At 51.0% G+C, this 15,044-nt stretch overlaps 2 protein-coding genes across 3 annotated transcripts in view; both read right to left on the minus strand.

Moving 5' to 3' along the window:
* PUF60 (poly(U) binding splicing factor 60) overlaps positions 1–6,360 on the minus strand; it is a 46,101-nt gene extending 39,741 nt beyond the window's left edge. The window contains exon 1 of one of the 2 annotated variants that reach the window (XM_074986404.1): positions 6,293–6,360. In XM_074986404.1, coding sequence (XP_074842505.1) covers positions 6,293–6,319 — 27 coding nt within the window. In that variant the 5' untranslated portion in view covers positions 6,320–6,360. The remainder of the gene's footprint in view (positions 1–6,292) is intronic. The other variant, XM_074986403.1, reaches the window with a different exon arrangement.
* Positions 6,361–11,805: 5,445 nt separating this feature from the next.
* NRBP2 (nuclear receptor binding protein 2) overlaps positions 11,806–15,044 on the minus strand; it is an 88,970-nt gene continuing 85,731 nt past the window's right edge. Inside the window, exons 16-18 of the mRNA XM_074986830.1 lie at positions 14,197–14,260; positions 13,197–13,252; positions 11,806–11,874 (exon numbers count right to left, since the gene is read on the minus strand). Of these exons, the coding sequence (XP_074842931.1) occupies positions 11,806–11,874; positions 13,197–13,252; positions 14,197–14,260 (189 nt within the window). The remainder of the gene's footprint in view (positions 11,875–13,196; positions 13,253–14,196; positions 14,261–15,044) is intronic.

Consider the following 15,044-nt stretch of genomic DNA (forward strand, 5'->3'; position numbering starts at 1 on the left):
GAACTAGGGGACACCAAATGAAATTGATGGGTAGTAGGTTCAAAACTAATAAAAGGAAATTTTTCTTCACACAGCGCACAGTCAACCTGTGGAACTCCTTGCCCGAGGAGGCTGTGAAGGCTAGGACTCTATTAGGGTTTAAAAAAGAGCTTGATAAATTTTTGCAGGTTAGGTCCATAAATGGCTATTAGCCAGGGATAAAGTATGGTGCCCTAGCCTTCAGAACAAGGGCAGGAGATGGATGGCAGGTGATAAATCACTTGATCATTGTCTTCTGTTCTCCTTCTCTGGGGCACCTGGCATTGGCCACCGTTGGCAGATGGGATGCTGGGCTGGATGGACCTTTGGTCTGACCCAGTATGGCCATTCTTAGGTGTGAAATGCATGTATTTTATGTTGAGAAACTCTGGCTGTCAGCCCCAGGTAGCTGGGGCTCATTCAGATGGGCCATGAACACTCAGAACACAGCTATAAAAGGGAGAGCTAGATCCAGTTTGCCCAGAGGGCTGAGTCCTATCACCTGTGCTCTGCCTCTCCTCTCCTTCTCCCAACTCTCACATGGAGTTGGCAAAGTTCTGGCTGTCAGGCCCAAGATGGTCAGTAACAGCAGTTCATAAGTAAGGGCTGCAATGGGGCATTAAGTCTACTGTGAAAAGCGATCCTGACAAATACCAGATACCAAATACCACTTACCATTGCTTCCCTTCCTACCATTGCCTCTCCTTTCCTGTGGTGCTGCCTTCAGAGCAAGGTGCCCACCCAGAATTTGCTGCTGTCTGCTCTGAGTCAGGCACCAATATATGTACTAGGGGAACAAACGACTAATCACAAAGCAGGGATTCTGAGAATTAATGATTTAGTCCAGGCGTGTCCAACCCACGGGCCGCATGCGGCCCTGGACAGCTAGTAATGCAGCCCCACAAGATCGTACACTTTTAACATTATTATGTGATTTATATACATTAACTAGTCAAACAAGGATGCGAGCTTGCTCCAACATTGTTCGGGATCTTCTTCGCACTCCTCCTGAAGCATGCCTTTGGATCTTCAACAGAGGGCATCTTGCTGCACACAAGATCTGATGGGAAACTGTTTAATCTTGCAAGGCTGAAAGCTAAGTCTAAGGTGCGGGAAGTCCTCATCAGACATATGCTGTTTGCAGACGATGCTGCTGTAGCGTCTCACACAGAACACCAGCTTCAAAAACTGCTGGATCAGTTCTCAAAAGCGTGCAAGGACTTTGGGCTTACCATCAGCCTAAAGAAGACAAATGTACTTGGTCAAGATGTTGCTGAATCCCCATCAATCAGCATTGACAACTATGTGTTAGAGGTTGTCCACGAGTTCGTTTACGTCGGGTCCACCATCACTGACACCCTGTCGTTGGACACTGAGCTAAATAGGAGGATCGGAAAAGCAGCCATAACTCTGTCCAGACTCAGCAAGAGAGTGTGGAATAACAAGCTGTACACTCACACCAAAATGCAAGTCTACAGAGCCTGCATCCTCAGCACCCTCCTTTATGGCAGGGAGACTTGGACCCTGTATGCCCGCCAAGAAAAGAGGCTGAACATCTTCCACTTGCGCTGCCTCAGGCGCATCCTTGGGATATCATGGAAGGACACAGTGACCAACACCGCCATCCTCGAGCAAGCTGGAATCCCAACCATGCACACCCTCCTCAGGCAGCGTCGACTCCGCTGGCTTGGCCACGTCCACAGGATGAATGATGGAAGGATTCCAAAAGACATCCTGTATGGTGAGCTACCCTCTGGCAAAAGACCTCCCGGACGCCCCCAGTTGTGCTACAAAGATGTCTGCAAGAGAGATCTCAGAGAGGTAGACGTCGAGCTGGACAACTGGGAAGAACTAGCAGATGACCGCGGCAGATGGAGGCAGGGGTTACACAAGGGCCTTCAGAAGGGCGAGATGAAGATCAGACAGCTAGCAGAGGAGAAGCAAGTGCACAGAAAGCACACTAAGGACTTGCCAGACACCCACCACATCTGCAAGAGATGCAGCAAGGACTGTCACTCTTGTGTGGGTCTTCATAGTCACAGTAGACGCTGTAAATGAAGCCCTCAATTGAAACTATAAAGGACGCAATCCATAGTCTATGGAGACTGAAGGATGCCTACTACTACTACTAACTATATTATATATTTTATATGTGGCCCAAGACAATTCCTCTTCACTCAATGCGGCCCAGGTAAACCAAAAGGTTGGACACCCATGATTTAGTCATTTTGTTAGTTTCACGTGGCTTTACAAAGGAGACCCCAAAAATGCCATCTTCATTCTGAACTGTATTTCTGTAGACCTCTCTGCATTTTCTTAGAAGGATGAAACCCTGCACACTGCCTTGGCAAAAAGCACATTTACAGTTGATAGCCTAGCTGAATGCACATCCCAGGTGTCAAACTGGCATATCCTTTAACTGAACAGCAAAATACTATAAAATTTAGGATTGAATAGGTGAGAAATCAAACTAGGATGCTGTTCATATTTTTGAAAGCATATAACCAGTGGTGAACAAACATTAAGATCTTCTCACAGGAACAGGTGTCTCCAAAATTAATTGCTGAATACCAGAAAATATAGGCACTGTCCAACACTGCCCAGGGAGAGGTGGAGAATAAATTACGCAGAGCTTCAACAGTCTCAGATCTCTCCTCTCAAATTTTCAAATCCAATACTGCTTAAAAACAAAGTGCACAAACAGGAGAAATCATGGAATGGGAGGATCAAATTCCACTGTGAGAATTTTTTTTCTGCCTGATGAGCAGAAGGAGCAGCACAGGGAAGGTGGGGGCCATGGAGGATCAGTGGCAGTGTGAGGAGCTGGTTGGCTGAGGCAGGTAAATCCTGGGGCTGAAGGGATTATACCTGGGGTTGGGATGGCAGTTTGTGACTGAGATTGGGGGGGGGGGGGAGTTTGCAGGATGGGGGAGGTAAAGCTTGGGGATGGGGAGCAGATTTGGGGTTGAAACAGGTAAAGCCTGCAGACAGGTGTAACAACTTTCTAACTGTTCTTAAAATAGGGGTGACAAAAATTACGGTTATTTATTAAGGACAGTCTTGCATTCACGTGCATTGCGGCTCTTGAAGTATTGATTTTGTAACAATTTGAAAAAACAGCTCTTCTCATTATTTCGGTTGCAGACCCTTGATCTTGGCTAACAGCCACGCAGGGGCCTGTCCTCCATTAACTTATATATTTTTGAATCCAGTTGTATTATTTTGCCTTCAAACCACCACATGGCCATGATTTCCACTGGCTCACTTGGCACTGCACCAAGTAGGACTTCCTTATGTTGGTTATAAACCTGCTGCCTATTAATTTCATTAGGTGACACCCCCCCCCCCCCGCCCCGGATCATGTATTATGCAAAGAGGTAAACAGCCTTGGAAAAAGATAACATGAACAACACCATCACAAAATATACACAAGAATAACACCTACAGATGTACTTTGTTATCCTACCTACGGCTCCTTAAAGATATAAAAATGAATTCAGCTTACTGGTTACAGTTAACCAGTGGCACATGCAACTGCCTCCCTCCTGCCACATACAGAGGGCTGCTCCTTGCCAGCATGGCTGGGGACACTCCAGCACAGCCAGAGCCGCCCTCATTCATGGCAAAGAGAGCGTCCCATCCCTCATCATCATCATCAACCATGGGCTCAACAGCCATTGGTGTCTGATGCCTCTCTCACTATTTCGTTTAATCTTTCCCTGTCCAGTACAGAGCGGCTTAGTTTCTGTAGACTAGCTCTGCACCAGTCTACTATATCATCTACCCATTCTCTGTGGGGTCTGCCTCTCCTATTCGAACCATCCATTAAGCCACATACCAGGGTCTTGATTTTTCATTCGTCATTCATTCTGCAAATATGCCCAAACTGCTATAACCTGTAAATGCCTGTTTAATTAGTTAACTAGTTAAATCTCAAGTTTAACTGCTCCCCCACCATAAGTTAACCAGTTAAACTTGAGGTTTAACTAGTTAACTTATTAAACGGGAGTTTACATCCCTAATAATGGGATGCTCTGAGTGAATGAGATCAGTATTAAAAAACACACACACACACACACACACACCCACCCACCCCCCCACCCCCAAAATGGTAAGCAAATCACTTTGGATGCTTAGGTCTGAACTGCTATTCTTTAGCAAACCAAAACATAATCACAGATCTATCAGATTCTTCAAGGTCTTTCTCTGACAACGGTCCCTGCACCAACTCACTGCTTTGGCAGAATCTTTGTTTTGTCCAACTATCGAAGTCCACTTCAAAAAAAGAAAGCACAATAAAGGCATTGGTGCACAAGGTTTCTATTTGACTTTTGTCTTGTTGGAAGAGTTCACTCACTTTTACACTAACGCTATGGTACAGAATTCTAGAGCCTGTAAAAGGCACATTTCAGAATTTCTTTTTGATGTCATTCTACATATCAATCACCATTCACAAAAAGAAACAGAACAAACACTTGAAAATCAAGCAGTACACCTCTCTCTCTGCTTCTGTCAGTCCTCTTATCTAGACTTTGGTTCTAGAAAAAAGAAGACACCCCAAAAATCAGAAGCCCCTAAGGTGAGAGGTATGTTCTAATACATACAGGACCATGCCAGTGATTTTTGCAAAAAAATACAATGAGGTACTATGAACTTAGCAACTGACTCTGTTGCATCTTCTGGTGACAGAGCAGGAGAAAAAGCCAACCAAGTAATTTGTCTATTCTCCCACATAACACATGCAAAAAATGTAAAAACGGCAGAGAAAAACTATTACCGGGAAACTACTAAGCCATTAATTGCTTTTCTACAATTCAACCAGGTACATCTGGCCACATATTATGCATCCAGTTGCCCAATGTTCCAGACATGCTACTGTAGTAACATGGAAGGCTTAAGCCCATACACCTGGTTTAAGGCTTGAGGCCCAGCTAACAATGGATAAAACATGGCTCAAGCAAAGCTAAGCTGTGAGCAAGAGGCAGGCCTTTGCAAACAGAAGTTGGCACAGGCAGGACAGAGTACAAAACACTAAGCTTTGCTTTGTGCCATGTTTTTTTCCATTGTCATCTAGGCCTCAGGCCTGTGCAGTATGGACTGAGGCCTTCCATTTTACGACAGCTAAAGCATCTGTAGGAAGTGAATTAATTTTCTCTTTACCATTCAGCAGGCTACCTTTGTGGAAAAGTGACACAGACATGGGACACCTATAAAAACAGTAGGGTGAATTCTGATGCCTTAGATGTATGTATTTTGTAGAATATTAAGACTTATGCAGCAGTGTAAAAATTAAGGAAAACATGCAGGGAAAGTTCAAGGAAGGGAAAACCCCAAAGAAATAGCAACCACACAGAATAGGAACTATAGTTAAACCCCACTTTTTTCTTACCATTTGGAGCCACATTTTTCTCCTACTATGTTGACACTTGACAAATTATGCCCCTTTCCTCCCGACATTTCACAATACAGAGCACAGGTCTGAAGCCCCAAACGCTATAGCCTCTGATACACTGTACACCGGAGGGACGATTGCACTGGTACGGGTCTCTAGCACCTATCACTGGACAGCAGAATTGTTGTCTGCTGCAGTTGCTGGAGAAAAGAATCGTGGAGTCTCCAAAGAGAAACTCCTCCTGTGACCGGGACTGGAAAGGGAGCTGCAAGAACCTCCTGCTGGAGAATGACTCGTCCACGGGGTGGCCGAGTGCGGCCGCTGACCGCAGGACAAAGGACCCCGAGTAAATGCCCAAGGGCACGGGCAGGGACAAGCCGCCTCCTTGGCGCCAGTCTCAAGAACGCGCCGGGGCAGCGCCAGGCAGAAAACCCGAGCAGGCGCCTGAGCGCGAGACACGCGGGAGGCCCGCGGCCCGCGGCCGCCTCCGCGCCGGACCAGGGCGTGGGCAGCCCGGCCGGGGCTTCCACGCTGCGCGCACCTAACGCCGCGCAGCCAACCCCGTGCCGCGCCCGCGGGGGGCCCGGCAGCAGCGGGGGGCCCGGGGAACGAAAGCTGCGCGGCAGTCGAGCACCGCGGAGCGCCCAAGGGCCGCCCCACACCGGCCGCCGCCAGACGCCCTCCGGCCCGGGCCCCGCGGGCTGCTGGGGCCTCACCCCCGCCGCGCGCGCGCGCGGAGAGCCCACGCGAGCCCATCCCCCACCCCACGCCCGCCCATGGTGGCGGCGGCGGCGCCGGCGCCCTCGAGCCCGGCAGAGGAGCGGCTGGGACCCGCCCGCGGCAACGGGCCCCCGGGCCTGCGCCCCGGCACGCGCCGCTCACCAGGGTGCTCGTGCTCGTCGTCGCCATCTTGTCCAGCCGTCCCGGGCCCTGGCGCCTCGGCGGCGGGAATCTCGCGACAGAGCAGCCCCGCGCGGCGCGGAACTCTCGCGAGACCTGCCTGGCCTGAAAAGCCGCGGGGCTCTCTGGTTTCGCTCCCGGGGGCTGTGGGTGGCGCGCGCGCGCGCGCCCCAAAGCTCTGCGGCAGCGGGCGGGGGGCAGGAGGGAGCTTGGAGCTGTGCACGGTCACGGTCACGGTCACAGATAGCCCCGGGGGGCAGCCCCGCGGGGCGGCAGCCGGGGGCCGCGCACACGGAGGGGGGTGACGAGGGTGGGGGGCTCTGAAATAGTAATACGCGGGCACGGAGGTGCACATCTCATGGAGCTGGAAGGGACCTCAGAAGGTGATCGCGCCCAGTCCCCTGTCCTCCTGGTGTGAGCTGTAGGAAGGGGTCAGCCTGTTTCTCGCCACTTCCCCTATATGCGGCATTCGGAGTCTCTTTTGTAAACTGACTCTCGTGTGGGCTGGAATTTCTTGCAGCTGGACTGCTTTGGGCTGAGCTGAAATCACTGAGTTTCTCCCAGAGCTGGGTATAGAGGTGACCAGTGTTGAGATTCTAGGGGGGGCAGTGGCCGTGTGCTCCGGCCCTCTCCCCTGCATGCTCCACCAGTCTGTCTCCTACTCTGCCTGTGCCATGCCACTGCTGGAAGCATCGCAGTGTAGTAATGAGGGGGCCTGACAGTCAAGCTTGGCGTAAGGCATGGGTGTCCAACCTTTGGCTTGCTGGGGCCACACTGAGTGAAGAGGAATTGTCTTGGGCCACATATAAAATATATAATATAGTTAATGTATATAAATCACATAATAATGTTAAAAGTTTATGATCTTATGGGGCCACATGCAGCCCGTGGGCTGGACACGCCTGGTGTAAGGCTAAAGGCCTAAAACAATGGTCAATGTGTAGCTAAAGCACCTCAGACTGAATGACATCCAGTTAAAGCAAAAACTGAGCTAGGTAGGTTTTGCTCACAGGGATGCAGCAGGAGAGTGCTGGTATGTCACAGGACCTAAAAACACCCAGCACCAGGCACTCAGTGATACACATAAACACGTTCCACTAAGGTAGGATAGCTTGTATGCTACCAAGACTCTCCCCTCCAGATAACAGTCCTAGGACATTCTGACCCAGGTTCAGTACAGGGCTGGTATGACAGCATGGTGGGCAGTGTTTTGATAGTACCACGATCTCCAAATTAATGGGTGAGATCTAGTTACATTAAGGGATATCAACATATATTATAATCAGGTTGTAACTGGGCTACATAACAGATCCATAACTTGTTTATACCTGGGTATAAAAATGTTTGTAACAGGCTGCGCTGAGCAACCTAGGGGATGACGAAGCCCTGTTCCATCAGTTGAGTTGCATCTGTTGTCAAGGTACAGGCGTACAGCAGTGCCCCCATTTATGCGAGAGTTCCATTCCCATGCACCCTCGCATAACTTGAATTTTGTGTAAGTCGGGGCTTTTTTCCTTGGTGGAATGCACGTTCTGCAGACAGGGAAGCAGCAGGAACCCCTGGAGCTCCTTTTGAAGGGTAAGTCCTGGGGTTGGGGGTAGTAGTCGGGGAGGGTTAAGCCTGGCAGTGGGTTGAGGGGCGGCGGGTTAAGCCAGGTCAGGGTTAGAGTTGAGGTGGAGCTGCACATGGGGGAGGGGGTTGGACTGGGGAGTGGGGGTTGAGTTAGAGCCATGCGTGGGGTTGGTGAGCTGGAGCCATGCTTGGGTGGTGAGCCAGGCCACAGGGAAATTGAACTGGGGCCATGTGCCGGAGGTTTGAACCATGGCAGGGAGGGGGTTTAGCCAGAGCCATGCTCAGGTGGGGCTGGCAGGAGTTGAGCCACGGCTGGGGAAAACGAGATTTTGAGTTGCTCTTAACTCGCGTTAATATGAAGTAGGCACAACTCTGTCATGCATTTTAAGGGTTTACTGTATTACTGTAAAACTGCTGGTGTCCAAGTGGGGACCTGCAGGGTACTAAAGTCTGTGTGTCAATGACAATACACCTGGTTCCAGTTCCTTCATACCTTGCTTGATTTGTGGTTACTCGGGCCCTCAGAAGTCTGCAGTGTGGGCTAACTCATCAGAGCCGGCCTTGGCATTTGCAGGGGGCAAAAACACATGCGGCCAAAGGTTATCAACACAGCAAGAAGCAGAACTGATGCCAGGCACCACGTTGGTAATGCATCTTGCTACACACGGTACTGATGGGGAGAAGAGGGGAGGAAAGCCTGAAGCTGGGGGTGCACACGCCACTTGTGCACGCCATGCGTCACCTCTACCACAAGCAGACAGGAGCATTGAGCAGTTGGCCCGCAGGAGCGGAAGCACAACAGCAGTGCAACGAGTGGCCAGCAGGGTGGCGGCAGGGAGTAGAGAGCAGGTGGCTGGGGAGTGACCAGTGGAGGGAGCAGGGTGCCTCTTTACCTCCCCCCGACTCAGGACGGGAGGTGAACCCTGCAGATGCCCCTCTGAACTCCAGGTCAGTTTTTCTATTAGCTACTATTGGCTCTTTGCCCTATTCCCTCTGAGGCAGGTAGCTTAACCCTTTCCTAGCTCTCCTGGTAAGTTTGCAGCTCCCATTCATAACAGGCACCCAAGGGTGTTGTGTGAATTTCTCAGGTTACTGGCCAAGGGTTCAAACTGGCTCTGCATTGGAATAATGGAGAGGAACCCCTAGAAATTGAATCTAGACCTGGCACTGCCTGGCAGAGGGGATACACACAAATACTGTGTAGGTGAATTATTTTGTTTAATCTTTTCTTTAAGGCTGTAGTGTTCACGTGGGGAAAGGAACACACATGCAGTCCTGTACACCTCTCACATAGGACGGTGACCCTCCTTGGCCAGCACTCTCTACCCAACTAGGCGTCCTCAGGACAGACTCACCTTTCCTGGTACCTGGAGCTGTGTCTTCCCACGACAACTCATAGGGAGCCTGCAGGGTCACTGCAAAGGGGCATACTCCTCAGGGGAGGATACAGAGAAGCTGGGGGGGCATGAAGGGAGAGGACAGCAAGAGGGGGAGCACATAAAGGATCAATGGGTGGGCAGCAGAGGCAACAAGTAACTGTCCACCATCTGGCTGCTCACTGCCACCAGACACAGGTCAGGAGGCAGGGCCCTGCAGGCTGAGAGCCAGCACACAGCAGGAGCTGCACAAACAGACCAGCCAGAGGAGTGAAGGGCCCACTGCCCTGGCACTGAGTGCACAATCACCACCAGCCACTGGACCCCCACTTGTTGCTGGTGGATGGGCAGGTGGCAAGCAGGGGTCTAACGAGCAAGAGGACATGCCAGTAATGATGGGGTGCAGATAGGAAATATGGGACAGTTTGCCCGTTTTAAAGGAAAAAGCAGAAGTGCCTGCAGGAGGGCTTAAATATGGGACTGTCCCTCTAAAATGGGATACCCTACTTAAGCACTATGGAGAGGTTAACTACTGAATACACCATTGCAGAGCACAGCAGAGTCACTGGGAAGGAAAGCCTCTGGAGAAAACAAACTGTAATTTGGTTTCACAAAGAATTCAGAAAGGGGAAAACTTAGGGGCTGAACTAGAGCTAATTGCTCCTTTGAGGATGTGAAGCTGGCACTGCCCAAAGAAAACTTTCAGTGTTTCCATAGACTCAAGTCCAGACTTGCCCTGCAGAAGCAGAAAGAGTTTGTTAGCAGCCTCTCTGAACTGTGCATCAGGAGGATCTTTCTCAACCTTATTTGTTCAGCTTTTCAGTGTGCCTGACTTTCCAGATAAGCCTGTTGGACAAGGAGAAAACTATTTTACCCCTTCTCTGTGTAATGGTGAGAGTAGCCAATCTACAAAGCCTCCAAGTGGGTCACTCAGTTTTCACATAACAGATTTATTGAAATGTCCCTATCTGCAAAGTGAGCACATCAGCACAACTTGGAAACCCCACATAACCAGACAGCCAAGACAGCCTGGCAAACCACCTTAGCATGAGAAAGCCAGCACACCAAGGCTGTGTCTACACGTGCCCCAAACTTCGAAATGGCCATGCAAATGGCCATTTCGAAGTTTACTAATGAAGCGCTGAAATGCATATTCAGCGCTTCATTAGCATGCGGGCGGCAGCGGCGCTTCGAAATTGACAAGCCTTGCCGCCGCGCGGCGCGTCCAGACGGGGCTCCTTTTTGAAAGGGCCCCGCCTACTTCGAAGTCCCCTTATTCCCATGAGCTCATGGGAATAAGGGGACTTCGAAGAAGGTGGCGATGCGCCGCGCGGCTGCAAGGCTCGTCACTTTCGAAGCGCCGCTGCCGCCCGCATGCTAATGAAGCGCTGAATATGCATTTCAGCGCTTCATTAGTAAACTTCGAAATGGCCATTTGCATGGCCATTTCGAAGTTTGGGGCACGTGTAGACACAGCCCATGATACTAGCCTGCCGCACGGCAAAGCACACACAGCCGGAACTGGACAGGGACTCTGGCCCAGTGTGAAAAAGCCAGCAGAGCATGAAATAGCCAGTGCAGCCCGGCCCACGTGGCAGTGTGTGAACAGCACTCAGAGCAGCAAGGTGCGGGCGGAGCAGCACAGCACACAAAGGAGTCCTATTTGGATAATATGCCCGACAAGTTAGTAGCTGTATTTGCCCCACTCTCCCTCTACAGAGGGAAGTTCCACATTGCACCAGAGGAGCTGGGAAAGGACAGGCACCCAGCGTTTTCTTTAGGACTCAGGGACGTTTAGGAGGCTGCAAGACAAACCCTGACATGACAGCTGCTGTGCTCAGCGGCCGTGGCTCTTCTCTGGGGCCATATCTTACGCACTCACGGATGGTTCCAGCTTCCTGCCATTTCCTCCCATGCCCTGTCATGCTCCCATTTCCTCCCATGCCCTGGCATGCTCCCATGCCCTCCCATGCCTCTCCTCAGCCCATCACTGGGGTCCGTTCTTAATATAAGGCCTCACAATGGCTCCTTTGCCCTGGGGGACTTGGGCCTGGAAAAGGAGTAGACTATGGCAGCCAGGAAACTGCTCAAAACCCTCCCAGACCTGCACTTTCTCCACTCTCATTCCCTTCTGTGACCGTTGCCAGTGCAGGGTGTGAAGTGACGGTGCCTCTTGCTCCACAGGGTAATTTAGTGATTGTGGGCTCTTGCAGCAGCTTTGCATTTTCAGAAACCCTGCAGCCACGATCCTCCACTACCAGAACCTCAGCCTGGATTGCCCTGGCTTCCTTTGGAAATGGGGACTGAGCACATTCTTGGCACGTTCCTGGTAGCAAGGTGCATGCCAAATGCCTCAAACTTGCTGGTCCCGCCTCCTCTGGCCATTTCTGAATCTCAGGCCAGCTGGACTGTAGAGATACAGCCAGGAGTGAACGGCAATGTCAGCTCTGCAGCGAGAAGTCTGATCAACAGCCCACCATTCCTTCGGGCCTGGTATGATTCCTATTCTCTTTCGCGACAACCTGTCTGCCCAGAACTCAGGGTGACTCACGAGAGAGGAGATCGGTGCTTGCCGAAAGCATTTTCTAGGAAGTTGGCCAGCATTTCACGGTCATCCTAGAATAAAGGAATTAGTAGGTTAATTAGGCTGGTGTCTCTGAGAGCACTTCTCAGGTCTAATCCTCACTATCTGGTCTCATATCTTTTCATTAGGAAACAGAAGAGGAGCCCTAATGAGATGACTGGGACATAGAGGGCTGTGGCAATCCAGAGGGACAAGATAAGGTAACCAGCAGCTGATGCTTTAGAGAGGTCATCAGCGTGCCAGGAGCAGCCTCACAATAACATTATCCTACCCAGGTGAAGGAAGTGTTGGCTAATTTCCAGACCGGAACGTCTTACGCACCATGACCCCCACAAAATCACCAGCCCCTGAAAGACTTTTCTCTCTGCTTTTAACAGAAAATGGTCCGAGTTTGGACTCAGCAGATTGCATCAGGAGCCAGGTATTTCCCCGAAATGCTCTAGGCGAGCAGATTCCTGTCCTCTCTCAAGTCTCCCCACTCATTTTGGCAGATGAAAAAACTCTGTGCTATATGGTCCATATGCTCAGGAGACTGCCCAGGAATGAAGGGGAAAAGCACCATCTCATGAGTGCACTGCAGATAAAACTGTTTGCCAGAAGAGCCTGCTACGGCCTGGGTAGGGTCAGGATTCAGACTGAAGGACTCTCTCAGACTTCACTGTCAATAGCTGACTTCCCAATTCACTGCTAAACCACAACACCATTTTGCACCTGCTTCCTCCTAGACGGGCTTCCCTCAGGCTGCTCTGCTGCTTGGGCATCTGCATTCCCCTGTCTCTGGACTGCTGAACAAGCGGGGTCTTCCCTAGCTTGGGGCCCCTGAAGAGATATGAGCTGTGCACAAGTGTGGTGGTGCAGGAACTGATTGGTTCTTCTAGCCAGGCAGAAAGCTGCAGTGCAAGGCAGTGGCAGGCTTGGGTGTTTCTCCTGGGAAAGCAGGAGGGGCACAGTCCCATCTGGGCAGCGCCTCTTCTGGTTTCCTCCTCCAGAATCATTTGAATTTGGTCCCACTGACTGTTAGTCTCATGGCACGAAAGAATGGCGGCTCTCACTGGAGCAAGACGTGAGCACAGCAAATACGGAAAAAGTGACCCCCTGCCCCCCTGGGAAAAAGAAGTGTGGATTCATCATACATCCATAAGCTAGTCCTGTCTGACCTGGCCTCACTCAGAAAGACAAGCTTGTTTACACTGGAAAATACCTGAATGGACTCCCCAGGCCCAGCCCTCAGCAGCCCTCAGGCCCCTGAGGCTTAGGATGTAGAGGAGACTTACAGCGTACTGTGCTGCTCTGTTGGCAGCAGCTCCCTGCCCAAGGCAGCTGCAGACTCTAAAGGGGAGGGCATGAGGCTCACCTCGTGGATGAATCCATAGTGCACCAGCTCTGAGGCCAAGCCCATGGAAGTGTCAGCTGCAGAAACAGGGTTAAGTGTGAGAATAGGAAATTCATGCAGGTCAACATTCCCTCTAGAGCACCTCTCCTGCAAACGGCACAGCTGGAAGCTTTTGCCAATGCACTTGGCTCTGAGGTCATACACACAGTGAGCCTACGTCTGGCTGAGCACTCTCCCACCTGATTCCGGGACAGACAGAACATGTTGGTGAGCACCAAGTAGGCCTCGTGCCAAGTGGGATGAGATTAGCAAGAGTCCTCTCCCAGACCAGACCAAGTGTGGCCATCTCAGCTAGTCGCCACTTTGAGATTCTTGGCTCATTTTGGCTTGGAAACCAAAAAGGGCCTTTTATGGTACCAAATGGAGATCCCAGGCCCTGTGAGGCTGGGTGGAGAACAATGGTTCCAGGGAGCTCCTGCCTTCCCCACAAGTCAGGCCTGACCTGGGCAAGCTCTGAAAAGAACCACCTCTGGGCTCTGCAGCTGAGACAGAATGAATGGCCAGGAATTTCACGCCACACAAGGGCTGCTCATCATTCTTCCAAGGTTTGTTCCCTTTCACTAAAGCTCAGAGAAAGGCTGCTGCCTTGGGGGAATCACCGACTTCCCCTTCCCTTGACAGGTGTCACAGAGGTTGGGCACCAGTACTGTGGTACAAGGGTGAAATTCTGATTAGGATAACATGCACATTCCTAAAGGATGTTCAATAAGGCTGTGAGCACTGGACACCCACTGCTCTAGGAACTTAGGTGGGCAGGACCCTGCAATTGGCTGTAGAGTTCAGTTTGCCTCCTCCAATACAGAGAGGAAAAGAACCAGGTTGTAAACAGACTGTGAGCTTTGTGGAGTAAAGAGCATGTCTTCCTGGGAGTGTGAACACAGCCTTGTGCCATGGGGACTCGGCCCTGCTCAGGGCCCCTACTACATCAATAAGAGATATTGACCGTCCAGAATAAACCTACTTGGCAGCAGGTCACAACTGAGCTGTCGGTGCAGCTTATCCTTCATGGTCAGCAAGAGGGTGAGCTGCATCAGGAAAAGAAAAGAACATCAGCTTCTCCCTAAGGGACAACATGGAACTTGTTGGCCAGCCCTGGAAGCTGCCGGGAGTGGGTGGAGCTGCCGCAAGAGATCGCGGAGGGCTAGTCATAGGTGCCCTTTGAAGGGCCTGTCTGGAATGAATGTGCCCTTTCTTTTATCACAGCAAAAATGGAATCGTGACACTGGGAGAAGGAGGTAGGGTTGGAGACGCTATGTCCTGGGCAGTGATCCCAAGTTTTTCCCTCTCCGACCTTACTCCAGGCTGCAGCAAGAGCTCTGGGAATTCACTGCAGAGGGTAAGGGCCTCAGGATCCCTCCCAGGATCATAGAATCCCAGGGCTGGAAGGGACCTCAGGGGGTCATCTACTACAGCCCCCTGCTTCAAGCAGGATCAACCCCCACTAAGTCATCCCAGCCAGGACCTTGTCAAGCCGGGACTTAAAAACCTCTAGGGATGGAAATTCCACCACCTCTCTAGGCAACACAGTCCAGTGCTTCACCAACCTCCTGGTGAAGTAGTTTTTCCTAATATCCAACCTACACCTCTCCCTCTTCAACTTCAGACCATTACTCCTTGTTCTACCATCTGTCATCACTGAGAACAGTTTCTCTCCATCCTCTTCAGAGCTCCCCTTCAGGAAGTTGAAGGCTGCTAGTAAATCACCCCTCCGTCTTCTCTTCTGTACAGTAAATAAGCCCAAATCCCTCAGCCTCTCCCCACAGGTCATGTGCTCCAGACCCTAATCATTTTTGTTGCCCTCAGCTGAAC

This window comes from Carettochelys insculpta, chromosome 2, assembly GCF_033958435.1.
Source record: "Carettochelys insculpta isolate YL-2023 chromosome 2, ASM3395843v1, whole genome shotgun sequence".
NCBI lineage: Eukaryota > Metazoa > Chordata > Testudines > Carettochelyidae > Carettochelys > Carettochelys insculpta.